General features: G+C 47.9%; 1 protein-coding gene across 3 annotated transcripts in view; it reads right to left on the bottom strand.

Moving 5' to 3' along the window:
* IRF4 (interferon regulatory factor 4) overlaps positions 1-13,731 on the bottom strand; it is a 131,471-nt gene that overhangs the window by 108,414 nt on the left and 9,326 nt on the right. For 2 of the 3 annotated variants that reach the window (XM_058668243.1, XM_058668244.1), the window contains exons 8-9: positions 9,663-9,775; positions 6,083-7,095 (exon numbers count right to left, since the gene is read on the bottom strand). In XM_058668243.1, the coding sequence (XP_058524226.1) occupies positions 6,952-7,095; positions 9,663-9,775 (257 nt within the window). In that variant the 3' untranslated portion in view covers positions 6,083-6,951. Of the gene's footprint in view, positions 1-6,082; positions 7,096-9,662; positions 9,776-13,731 lie in introns of those variants that run through there. The other variant, XR_009246003.1, reaches the window with a different exon arrangement.

Here is a 13,731-nt window from a genome sequence, read left to right as displayed (position 1 = left end):
ATGGTGGTTCAGAAAGATAACTTTGTATTTTTTCTTCCCCTCTATCATAACACCTAAAGTCACTGAAGAAGTTTTGAAAGCTACAGGAGACACACCTGGAAATCTTTAAAATCCCCAAATACCACTGGTCAGATATGATCACCTTGTCGACTGGTCTTTGTTTTTCAAAAGGTTATGCATGAAATTTTGAAACGCCATCGCATTGTTTTGACACCTACTTTTGGATTCACTTAAAATAACACCCATTTCCCAATTCTGTAGGATGCTTGCATATAGACAGTGTTTGAAAGGTTGAATGTGTTTCAGTCTCTATATGGACCAGCATCTAGCCATTACTCTGTTGGACACTATTTGCCATAATAGATCCATTCAAGTTCACCAATTTGGGCATCTCTCCGCTATCTACTGAGTGTCTGCCATGGGCCAGGCAGTGTTCCGGGCAGTGGGTACAGATTGGGGAAGGCTGATTTGTCTTCTGAAGTTTGTAGTGGCTGGGTTTAGGTTCTTGTCTCCAATGCAATTATGTAAGGGTAAGCAGAGAAACAGGAAAGCAGGATTTATTTGCATGCCAAATTAAGGTACCAAGAACTTAACAAAGCATTACAAAACTTTGGGCCATCCCTGTCTGTGAACTGGAGATGTAGTGGGGTAGTGCCTGGAGTGGGGTTAAATGAATATTCATAAAGGGGTAGACCTTAGGGTGGGGCTGTCCATCTTCTTGCCCTCGTTAGGAAAACTTAGAAGTGTCAAGGTGTCAGGCGCATGATGGGTGCAGCAGTGTCAGCCATGCAACTTTGATTACAATGACCTCAGAATGAGCTCAAGGTCACCAATGGGATGTTGGATCTTTTGGGCTGGCACCAATTCCCAGAGGTGAAACTGCAGAAGCTGTGCGTTTCCAGGGCTTGGGAAGAAGGGAGAGGTTTGGGTGACAGAGGTGGGGCTGCAGGGAGGGGCACATCTGTTTGCCAAGCTTCCTCCTTGCCAATGACACAGGTCATTACAGTAAAGAATGTGTAGTGTCACATGGTAAGACATAATAGGCCCACATCTAAAACTCAGTTCAATTCCCACTGGAGTTGACAGTCCTTGACTGAGTTTGGCACTGCTTCTGTAGCGCCCACTGGGACAATGATGGGGCTCAGTGCTAGCTGGAATAAGCTCAGATCCAGCCTGGGCTGTTTGTCCTGAGTTCTGATGGCTTGGGATCCAGGTTTCCATGGAGCTCTCCTTCAGTTTTGCCCACGTGGCTTCTCCACCACTCAGGGTCTGCACTGTTTCTTGCTACAAACATTTTCCAGGTTTTCTCCAAAGTTCTTCTGAGCAAGGAAAGGGCAACTCCTCTGTGTCAGGGAGTGGCCGCTGTGTCTACACTCACTTCTCCTGGTCTCTTTTCTCTCCAGTTCTGAGCATCTTCCTCTAGTCTGTAATGATATATTATTATTATCTTTCTCAGATCCCCAGCCAGTTTGAGCCTCAGGCCATCAGGCAAGTCTCCGGGGGACATAGGGGTGGAGGAAGGAAGTGCCTTTGAGGACATCTGTCCAGGAGTGGCCACTGGCCAACCTGTAGCTGCTGCCTGGCAGGAACATGGGTTTGCTGGGAGGAGTGTCCTGGTTGTTCTCACACAGCTTCGGGATCACAGCAGTTCAGAGCAAAGGCCATCCACTTGGATTAACTTAGGCAATGCTGTGCTAGAGTGAGATGTTACAACCCCTGGGTCCCTGAGAGATGGATCGTGTGGGTTTGCTCATGTCTTTTGGCACAGATGAGCACTGCCAGTGTTTAGTTATCTGGGTAATTGTTGCTGGCCGCAGTGCACTGTACGGACCAGTTAAAGTAACAGCATGTACGTTAGTACCTGCAGGAGCTTTGCAATTACTGCAGGAAAGGTTCCAGGTGAGACACAAACTATCCACATAAGGATAATACGGAAAACTAACAGGAAACAACTTTGGAAAGTAACTCAAAATAATCAATCATTTAATAATAATTTGAAATAACAGACTCAGAAATAAAATAATAGTATAAAACTTGAATTAAGCTATTATTATTTTTTAAAGATCTATTTTATTTTTATTGGAAAGTCAGATTAAAAAAAAAGAGGAGGAGAGATAGAAGAGGAAGATCTTCCATCTGTTGATTCACTCCCTAAGTGGCCGCAATGGCCGGACCTGAGCCAATCCGAAACCAGGATCCAGGAGCTTCTTCCGATCTCCCACGTGGGTGCAGGATCCCAAGGCTTTGGGCCATCCTTGACTGCTTTCCCGGACAAGCAGGGAGCTGGATAGGAAGCAGGGCCACCAGGATTAGAACCTGGCATACATGGAATCCCGACGCATGCAAGGCAAAGACTTTAGCCGCTGGCTACCGTGCCGGGCTCCAAATTATTATTATTTTTTTAATTTCTGTATTCACTCACCGGAGACTGTTAAGCAAATACAGCCCCTAGAAGCAGGTTGACAGTTGATTTTTTTTCCATTATTCTTACTGGTGGCTGCTCAGCAAGCTCAAACCTTTTCTAATATTTTGGGGATCCAAGATCCACACTACCTTCCTGTGCTTTGTGCTCCCTTTGGCTGTGAAGGTGCTCACGTGGCTGGCTGCTGTCCTGTGCCTCTACACAGTCCCCTGGCTGAATGGCTGGGCCATGCAAACACGCACCAGCCAACAGAGACAGCTGAGAATGGGTGGACAGCTTTGGAAATGGGCGTGGGGAGGGGATATTTGGAGCTGCAGCCGGAGGGTGCCCCTGGATCTCATCTAAGCCCTACGTTCTTTGTGTACAATTCTACATCCATAAGGCCGGTGCCTCTCCCTCCTCACCTTCACCAACAGTAAAACGGGAGGGCTCACAACGGAAGTACAAGCCCTAAACGCAACTGCCATGGGTCTTGGAAGAGGAGGTGGGTGTGAAGGCTGATGCAAAAACTGCCCAGCACTGGGGCGAGATTTGTAGCTTTATTTAAGAACAAAACCAAAAACACCAAGTACGACTGGCACTGTGGCATAGCGGGTAACATTGTCACCTGCAAAGCTGGCATCCCATAGAGGCACCAGCTCGTCTCCAGCTGCACCACTTCTTATTCAGCTCCTAGTATTGCACGAATGGGAAAGAAGCAGAGGATGACCCAAGCATTTCAGACCCTGCCTCCATGTGAGAGTCTCAGTAATACTCCTGGCTCTGGCTTTGTTCTGGCTCAGCCTCCACCATGTGGTCACCCGGGGAGAGAACCAGTGGATGGAAGACCTCTTTCCTTCTCTCGCTCTCTCACTATAGCTTGGCCTTTCAAATAAATAAAATAAATCTTTTTCAAAAATCACCACGCAAACACTTTGAGATCTGATTTCAGGGACATGCACCACGACCAGGAAGGAAGTAAGTAGGGTTCCGAAGCTGCCTCACTCAGAGACACACGACCAGGAAGTATTTAAGAAGCAGTGATGACAGTTTAATCACACACACTCTCCATAAGGCTTTAAAAACAATCTTTATTTCTCAACTATCTAAATACATTGTATTACCACACATAACAGAAAGGCAATTTATCCCCAAATTCACGACATATTAAAAAAAAAATTGAACACAGAATGTTCCACTCCGTTCTGAGCCAGGCTCACCTGCAAGTCCTAGCAGCAAGAATGACCAGCAGAGCTCGAAGTTCAAGCCAGGACTGCCCACCGCAGTACACACACCGCAGAAAGGGGGCGGGGCACCGCGAAGGGGAAGAAGGCGGAAGTGAACCCCACTGCCTAGAAGGTCCCTTTTATCTCGAAGAATCTGAAGCAGAAGAGTTTTCTATTGGAAGAGTGGGGGCCTGCGGGCCTTTCTTCCCTTTTCCACATTTCCTCTCCTCCACTCCACCCCCACTTTTCAGGACACTTGGTGCCTGTGTTCCTAAAAGCAGTGAAAATCAGCATTTGGGGACTGATCTTCACTGGGTCCGTGTGATGGACTACTCTGTAAGAGAACACAAGGATGAACGAAGCCCACCTGCCCTGACCTGGCTCCAACTCAGAGATAGATGGGATGCGCGTATAAAGGAATTTACAAAATGCTACATATGGCAGAGCAGCCTCCATGCAGTATTTGAGTAGCTGGCTTTTGAGTCTTAGGCAATTCAGATAAGTGAGAAAAAGAGAGTTCTGAAGGAATTGCTCTGTTCTCGGCACTTAGAGCAAGAACCATGCTGAGGAGAAGAAACAGAAATGTGACCTCGATCCTGGATTTTTAGTTAAAAAAAAAAAAAAAAAGCTGCTGCAAATGTAAAAGGTCTTCCTGAGTATAGGACATCACCCCATGTAGGATGCAGTGAGGACCCAAAACCACCAGACTGTGTACACAGAGCCTGGAGAGACAAAGAAGCCTCATGTGGGTCCGAGAACCAGGACCATCTTCCCCCAATCCCATCCCATCCCATCCCACCCCCCAAAACAAGTTTGGCAAGTTTGGCTGCTCAGGTGAGAACTACACAGTGGTTGCCGCTTGCTCCATCATACGGTTGTACAGTTCTTTCTAGCTTAGACGCACTGGGCTAGTTGGGTCCTGTGTACTCCAGGATGGAGGGATTCCAAGTTCTTTGGCATGAGTGAGTTGGTCACCCAGATTTCCAGAGCATTCCAGAAAACATTCATTACTGTCCCAGCTTGGGCTAAAATGCTTGCAATCCTGAGACCAAGAAGGCAGGCAAACACCAGCACTAGGGAGAGTTGTACATCTCCCTTCTGAGATCCGTAATTCTTGAAAAGCATGAGCACTTCAATTTTCTCCATGGTGTCCCCCACGCTACATGACAACCTGCAAATCCTGCTAGATCAAGACCAAGAGTGAGGAAGCCAGAGGCCTAAGAAAGCTGTCAGGATTGCCACGCCCCACCTGCCACCTGCCACCCCCTCCTGGTCCTGCTGAAATTAACTCCTTAGGTGCCTCAAAAGCAATAAAGCCAATACACACAGGTGTGAAAACCAAAAAGGAGTGGGCCAGACCGACATCATTTTCCATTTTGCTCAGGTAGCATAAGCTTCTGAACCAGAGAGAACTCACACAGCATCTGCTTGCAGAACTCTTAGAAGATGCCCACACTGGGACAGACCTTGCAGGAATCTGCGGAGCCTGGGGTGGGCTTTCCGTTCTCCAGTGATTTGTCACTGTGAACCAGCACTGACTATGTAAAAGTTCATATTTCCTTAGGATAATATACCCCAGAATACTGTGCATCTATAAGATGTATAAATCATTGCAGTTTGGGGGACACAAATGGTTGCCCAGTCGGGGCTGAGTGGCTGATGTAGCATGAGAAGTATGTCGGACACATTGTGATGTCTACAAAAGGACAGAGGTAAGTCTGCACTGTTAGGTCAACGCATGGCCTGAAACTCTGTGACCCTGGGAGTTTCGAAAGCTGTGGATTGCAGGGACAGAAATGTGAAATGTGCTCCAAAGGTTACACTGAACTTCCAGTGATCAGTTGGGGGCGGGGCGGGGGGTTGAGTTGGGAAAAATGGCAAAGAAGGACCTGTGTTACCTTTTGCTGGCCAGTGTTGACATCTTCTGTGGTTCACACATCTTATCCTTGTCTTGAAGCTCCCTTTGAAAGATTCTAAGAAATGGTATCCCAACTCTGCCTTGCTTTTGAAAACCTGTGCTCACCAGGGACACAGCAGGCACCGAACATGCACTTGTTACACCTTAGGACAGGTGTGGCATGTGTTCAAGAACTACCAGATCTTTTGCTGAACTAGGTAGGGAAGGCCATGATTTCCTGCTGCAGTGGGGCACACCAGTCCAACTAACCAAGAGAAGCAACAGGAAAGCAAATGGGTCAGGTTTACGGAAGTAGTAAAGATTGCTGGAGTTCTATAAACTCATGTATTGGAAAATCCGAGAAAGTAAAAAACGTGAAGGTCCTGTCCAAAGTGGGGTCATCAACAAGGAAGCACTTAAATCACAAAATCAGCAGATATAGCATGGGGTGAGTTACGCAAGACATCGAGTCTGCCAATCTAAGAGCCGTCAGCTCCTCCGTTGTAGTGTTGCCATGGGTCGCCAACCAGTAGCCAAACAAACAAACCCAAGAGGGGAAATGTCACCGAGTTTCCAAACTCTCTTTCATGCTTGCACTATTGATTTGGGGCTGTCCAGAGCCCCTTTTCAGGAAAACCCTTTTAGTGATACTTTCTCAGGAATGAGGGAGTGGGGGCATTGGGAGAAATGGACCAACAAATACAAATTGCTTATTGTTCATGAGCACTAGAATATCTAGTCCGAAAGCAACCCTAATGCTTTCTGGCAACAGAGTCTACCAGCTGGCTTCCAGGGAAGGCAGAAGAGAGACAGCAAAAGGGCGTTTGGGTGAGGACCCACGCTGGGGGTGAGGGGATCCTTGGCCAGTGGGGAGAGGGGTCAGTCCCCAGCTGAAGACACTCAGCAAAGACCCAGCTCCCTTCACTCAGTCGCCGGCTTTTCCATGCATGGATACCTACTTCAGGAAGGCACCGCCTACTCTCCAATTCACTCTCTCCTTCCCTGAGAAATGGGACAAACACTTGCACACTTTAATCCCCTGAGTCAGCAGGCAAAACCAACACACACACACACACGCACACACACACACACACTATTGTCTGGAGGGCAGAACTAACCTACACTGAAGGAAGAGAACAGCACGGAAGTGCATGTAAACACACCACTGGCTCAGGTTTCACAGTCATGGTCAGCAATAGCAGGTTTGCAAGGACACAGACGTAAGCCTACTTGTGGAAGATTGGCTGGAAGATTGGCTCTCCTTTGGGAATAGTCATCTGTCGATCTTGGGACTGACTCCCCACCCCATTCCTGCTGCGATTTTCAGCTGTCGAGCGGGGGTAGTCTCATGGCGGAGTGACTCGGAAACAGAAACTGTCCGTCAGCTGTCTTCGTCCAATATTTACAACAATCTTCTGGATGCTGGTTCATTCTTGAATGGAAGAGTGGCGGATAGCTCTGTGATAATCCTCTGGGCTGCTCATGTGTTCAGACAAATCGTAGCCCCTCAGGAAATGTCCACTGTTTTGCTGAGCAAAATAGTAGAGTTGTCTGGCTAGCAGCGGTTCTACCTTTAATGAGAGATTTTAAAAAGGAGTATTACCAAGATAATCCTTCATGAAAGAGCTCTCAGATGGTCAGGCGACAGGAGAGTGAAGTCCAAAGTTACAGACACTAATACATTTCAGCTGTGAAGCCATCCCAAAAACAGATGGTCAGCCTTTATGTGGAGCAAGCTAAAAAGCATCATCTGTAGCCTCAATTTTGAGTTTACACTGAAGTTAAAGACCTTGGTTTAAGTCAGCTGCCATTTGACATGATCAAGGTTAAAACCAATCAGGTCAAATGGTTAGAACGACATGGAACTCTGAAATGTGACTCAGGGCGACTCAGGGCAATGAATGTGTTTCTGCACAAGCGAGGGTTGATGGGAATGAGGGGTGTGACATCAAAGATTTCAGGTTTCCAGGTAATCTGATAATTCTAAATCCAAGTCAAATGGAAAATAAAGCAGCACCACAAAGCAACAAAAAACTGCTACTGTGGGAAAAGAGAAGTTAATTGGGCTCAGATTGACCTGCTTTGGTTCTCAGTGTGGGTGACATTAACCGGAAAACAAAAACAAGACAACCCTTGAGTTTCAGCTTGTCCTGCATTAAAACATCGGAGATTCCTTGGAATTCTTAAATCAATCATGCTATAAAATTGAGTGTTTATGGGCTGCCAGAGTTGTGCGGCACATTAAACCACAAAACACTGGAATCCCATATGGCGGCACTTCACGGCGCAGCTACACGACGTCCAATCCAGCTTCCTACTAATGTGCCTGGAAGTGCAAATGGTCCAAGGACTTGGGGCCTTACCATCCAGGTGGGAGACACGGAGGGAGTTCCAGGCTCCTGACTTCGGTCTGGCCCAAACCTTGTCATTGTAGTCATTTGTGGGGAGCGAACCAGTAGCTGAAGATTCTATCTCTTTATGTTTGAAATATTTTTTTTTTCTTTTTAAATGAGTTCTGGGGCCAGTATCATGGCATAGCAAATAAAGCCACTACTTCAGGCACCTGCGTCCCACACAGGAGTGGGTTTGTGCGTCTGGTGTTCTGCTGCTGATCCAGCTCCCTGTTAATGTCCTGGGAGAAGCAGCAAAAGATGGTGCAAGTCTTTGGTCCCCGCTCCCCGTGTGGGAGACCCAGGTGTGCATTTTAGGCTCCTGGCTTCAGCCTGGTCCAGTGCTAGTCATGTCATTTAGCAAGTAAACCAACTAATGGGTGGAAGAGCTCTCTGTCTCTCCATCTCTGACTTTCCAAATAAATTTTAAAAGCTTTTAAAATAAGGAGGCCCTGATATTATTATGCGATATATAGCAATGGAAGCAACAACTCCTATGTTAATACATGAAGTGAATTAAATTCATAATAAAAATTAATCGAACCTGTAAGTGTGCACATTTCTCTTTTATGGGCCACACAGCAATTTCAGGCTGAGAACCTGACCTTGCCTAACCCAGGAATGCTATTGTAGCTTAGAAACATGACATTGGCATCTACCTCCTAAATGTTGTTCAAGTTTACTTGAACGATTCCCCACTGTTCATGAAATCACCACGGCCATCGGGAGAGAAATAGTGTGAGAACTCTGAAGTCCATGGCGTTCTATCGGCAATGGTTGGCCTTTCCAATCAAGAAAGGAGGGGGTGCATATTCAGGATGCAACAGTGTTTCCCTCAGTTTTCAATGAGAGACTGCATCAGAGCTTTATCAGCTGGCCCTGCTCATGACAAGGGCCCGTGAGCTCCTGAAGAGAGATAACCACATGAGCTCTTCAAATTCAAGGCCCTGAGGTATTTAAGAGTCGATTTTGCATAGCAAGTTGATGCCATGTGTCATCTCTATAAATCCTTTTCCTTTTCTACAAAAAACAAAACAAAAAAAAGAGGCTCCCTTGCCATTGCTGAGCCTGCCAGAGAATGTTCTGTGGGCTCCACCTATCTGAATTCCTTGCAAGAGGCAGCCTCAAAAGAACATATGCCTAGTAATTAATTCATTCATAAAAAAACCCTCAAAATTAAAGAAGGGGTTGTGATATATTTGGAGGGCTGCTACAAAATACACAGGTAAGCCTGGTGATGTATTTAAAAGGTAGAACGACAGAGAAGGAGAGACAGAGAGAGATCTTCCACCAGCTGTTTCCCTTCCCAAATGGCTGCAATAGCCAGGTCTGGACCAGGCTGAAACTAGGAGGCATGAACTCCATCTGGGTCTCCCTCAGAGGTGGCAGGGACTGGGCACTTGGGCTATCCTCCACAGCTTCTCGCAGGTGCCTTAACAGGGAGCAGCTGGGACATGGACCCTGTGCTCCAATATGGGATGCTAGCATTGCATATGGGGTCTAGACTGCAGTGCCACAAGGTCAGCTCTAAGGGGAGCAATTTACAGGCACTCACAGAATATTCCATGGTGAGCAGAACTCAAGGCGGAGGGCATTGTGATGTAGGTTGTGCTGCTCACTGGGCCGTACTTCCACCCCAGCTATTTTAAGGCTGAGACTTACTTTCCCAGGGTGCCTGACGTTGAACGGGACACTGTGCTCCTTAATAGGAAAACTCCGTGGGGCTACTGAAGAAGTCAAATACTTACGTGAGCCGTGATGAGCTTCCTCTGCCGCTGAGGGTCTGGGAACTCCTCCCCAAAGCACAGGGTCACCTGGAATCTTGGCAGGGGACGGCCATGGTGAGCAAACGCTTGCAGCTCTACAAAGCCCACAAAAAAAGCCACACTCAGAAAAGGCCTCACAGCCTAGCACGCCAGGTTCCACAGGAAGCCAGAGCTTGCTGCAGTGCTGAATTCTGCCCTGCATTTCCCTTGGGGGGAATTTCCCTTGCCCCTGGAAACAGCCCCAACTCACTGAACCCCCCCAGATCCAGGAGGGCGTCATCAGGTTCAGGGCATTCTCTTCCCGCCAGGACACCCACTCAGCTCTGCTTGGACCTACAGTGTCAGAACCCTGCTCTGTAGAAAGGAGCCGAAAGGAGTGAAGGCAAGAGTGAAAGAGGCTGTGGCATCGATGGTGGGAAGACCCCAAACAATTTATATAAAGCAGAAAGCACCACGGGAAGATACGAGAATACTCTGACACCCTAGGATGATCTGATTGAGTGATTTAAAAGGCAGGAGACAAAGAAAGAAAAAAAATCACCCATCTCCCAACTGCTGGTTCATTTCTGCAATGGCTGTATGCTGAGGCCAGGCTGAGGCCAGGAGCCTGGAACTCATGTGGGTGACCTACTTGAGCCATCACCTGCGGCCTCCCAGCGTGCGCAGCTGCAGGGAGCTGGAGTCGCCACTCCAGGTGATGAGATGTGGGCACTGGAAGGCTGCACCAAGTGCCTGCCCCTAGGATTATTAGAATACTTCAACCCTCAACTCTGGAGCCCACATAATCCTCTCTGCTCTCTAGGTTGTCTGTGTGACTCAGGCACCAGGTGTTCACATGGTGGCTTGGCAACGGCGACCAGGAGCACCAGTTCCTGGATGTGCCGTCCCACCTGCTGCTGGGAATAACGGCGACAGGAACATGCTGGGGTGAGGATGGAGGAGACAAGGTCACTCTGGTCCTCACACCCCATCCCCACCCTACAAAGGTATGAATGAAACAGGGTGGTTAGCCTGGAGAACTGTGACCAATGGGACCCCCGCCCTGGCAGCAGCCAGAGTCAAGACTCTTATCCACAGAGACGCCCTTTTGCCCTAGCCTTTTGCAGCCCAGCTGTACAGACACGTGCTTATCAGATGTGCAGCCCCAGGCTGCACCTCTGGGGGCTGTCCCTTGCAGGGTGCAAATCCTGACAGGGTAGATATCAAAGATTTCCACAGTTCTCTTCAACCGAAGAAGTTTCTAGCTAACTCACAGGACTCACTGACTTCCTGCTTTTTTTATTTCCTTTTCTTTTGTTCAATTCAAATCAAACCCAACTGCCTTAGTCAGAATGTATCACCCACATTCTCACTGCTGTGGCCTGAGATTACACCTACACAAGCTGATCAGAATGGCAAGTTGGCACAATTTCTTTGAACAAGAGTCCTGTTTCAGATAACACTAGATAGTGCGAGAATGTTCTGTGGGAATCCTTCATTATGCAGACACTGGGGTATGCAGGTGCAGCAAGTTCATGGAAGAGCTTTTGCAGTGGTTAAAAAAACTAACCCTGGAGTACTGAGGAAGGAATGGGAGAAAGAACATCTTATTTATCCCAGAAAAACAGTAAAGTCTAGCATGGTACATTAAGCTACTGCCTGTGACTCCAGCATCCTACCATATAAGAAATGCCAGTTGGAGCTCTGGCTGCTGCACTTCCAATCCAGATCTTTGCCAATCTGTTAATGCGCCTAAGTCTTTGTCACCCACATGGAGGGCACAGATGGAGATCCAGGCTCCTGGCTGGCTTCAATCTGTGACAACACTGGTCACTGCGGCCATTTGGGAAGTGAACCAGCAGATGGAGGATCTGTCTCCCTGCCTCTCTCATTCTTTCTCTCATTCTCTTTCTCTCTCTCTCTCTCTCTCTCTCTCTCTCTCTCTCTCTCTCTCTCTCCCTCTGCCTTTCAAATAAATACATCTATCTTAAAAGGAAGAGTCCAGTAGGTGGACTTGCAGACCTAGGATGCTCCGAGGCACCTGCTTCTTGCCTGCACCTGTGACTCTACAGAGAGGATTCCACATTCCTCAAACTTGCCCAGTGGTTGAAATTCAGAGAAGCAGGTTCCATTTTCCTGGGATGCCTTTCATAGAAGTGTCTGGCCTTCTTTTTGCCTGTCTTCTGAATCCAAATGTACAGTTGTGGAGGAATTCCAAGCTTGAGGCATGGAAGGGGCAGAAGGGGCAGTTTCTACTTTCCAGGGCATGGGAGCTCTTTAAGACTCCAGGAAAGATGTAGAGATGGTCCCTCAAGGGTTTTTGCTCTTTCACCATGAGCATGAGCAGGGTATTCTACCCAAAGGCAGACAGGACTGTCCAAACTGAGACTTGAAGTAGTTCTGCTACTTGCAATGAGGGCGCCCAACCCTGCATGCTCCCCTCACCGTGCTGCAGCCTTAGGGAACTACAGCAAGATCGCCTTCTTCCTAGGTCACAACTCTACAGGAAGATGAGATAGGTTTGCTTTGGGACCCAAAGGAGTTGCTGGATGAGCTTACACAGGGCCATCGAAACACTGGAGACTTGAGCAGTGTTAATAGTGCCAAGAGCCCGGGTGCCTCCTATCTTTATTAGCAATGTTTTAAATCACAAATGCATCTGATGGGGGCAGGGGAGGAATTGCAATGGTGGTAAAGATGCCCGCATGGCAGAGTCAGCAATGTCTGGGTTCGAGTCCCAGCACCACTCTTAATTCCAGCTCTCCGGTAATGTGAATCCTGGAAGCGGATTTAAGGCTTTGGTCTTCGCTTGCTATAGTGGAGCTAATAGATTTTTTGGCTGTAGGTGTTGGCCTGGCTACCCAGCCCTGCCCCTTGTGGGCGTTGGAGTAGTGAATTATTGGATGAGAGCTCTGTCTATCTTTCAAACAAAGAAACTAAAATACATAAAGAAGCATGTTCAGGAGCCAGCAATGCACTAGTGGGCTTACACCCACAGGAGGTTTGAGGAGATATGTGCATAATCGTGTGTACCCCAGCACTGTCCACAACAGCCAGGATACGGGATCCATCAAGGTGTCTGCCCATCAAGGGACAAACAAATACAGCAAATGCAGCTTTATCTGCACATAAAGGTGCATGCTTCAGACAGAAAAAAAGAACAGAATCTGGCCACTTGCAACAACATAAATGAGCACAGAAGAGGTCAGGTCCGCCCAACGCAGAAAGACAGTGTCTGAGCTGGCCTACAGGTGTATTCTGAAAAGCTGAACTGGTGGAAGTGAGAAGAGGCATTCCCAGGGACTGGCGGGGGAGGGGATTGGTCAAAAGAGACAGCATTCGAAAAGCAAAGAAGGCATGGTTATGTGAGAGCGACTGTGCACCATGCTGACTTCAGCGCTCCGGGGAATTGTTGAGACTTGAAGTGTCCACCCTCGCCGCATACACACCTAAGGGGGACCCACATGTGAAGTCAGGCGCATGATAACTCACTCTTCTAGCAATTCTGCAATGCGCGCAGATAATCAGCTACGTGTGGTGAGCCAAAGAAAACCATGTTCAGGACAGGGGCAGACACGTGACCACAGGGAGACCTAGAGTGATTTGGCAGGGGAGGGCAATCTCGGGAGAGCTAGCGCTAGCAGAAGGCAGAGGCACAGAATGGGTAGTCAGCAGTGGCAGGGAAAGTGGCTTTTCTCTGCCCTGAAGGTGTTCATGTCCACCCAGCTAAGTACCCACTCTGTACCCGGACCCTCACAGACAAGGGCACGGTCAGTAATTCCATCCCCGAGCTGGTCCCTGGCTCCAACCTACCCGAGGCCTGCGTCTGGAAAATGTGACTACATATGTTCCTGTGACAGGGATGGCCCCTAGCAGCTCTTGCCATTTCCCCTTTGCTAAATCAGTTCAGCACACTCTATCCCTGGCCCCCATCTGTGGGATGGCCTCTGTCCCTGATGACACATCTCAGAACAACAACAACAAAAGAATAACAACCAAAAAACAAGTTAACATTAGATTTCTAACCTTTACAATTTTTCTAGGAACTCGAAAATGCATTGCTACACCAGCA

Source organism: Ochotona princeps, chromosome 1 (assembly GCF_030435755.1).
Source record: "Ochotona princeps isolate mOchPri1 chromosome 1, mOchPri1.hap1, whole genome shotgun sequence".
Lineage (NCBI taxonomy): Eukaryota > Metazoa > Chordata > Mammalia > Lagomorpha > Ochotonidae > Ochotona > Ochotona princeps.
The sequence above is the reverse complement of the archived record's forward strand: the minus strand, read 5'-3'. Positions and strand labels throughout refer to the sequence as shown.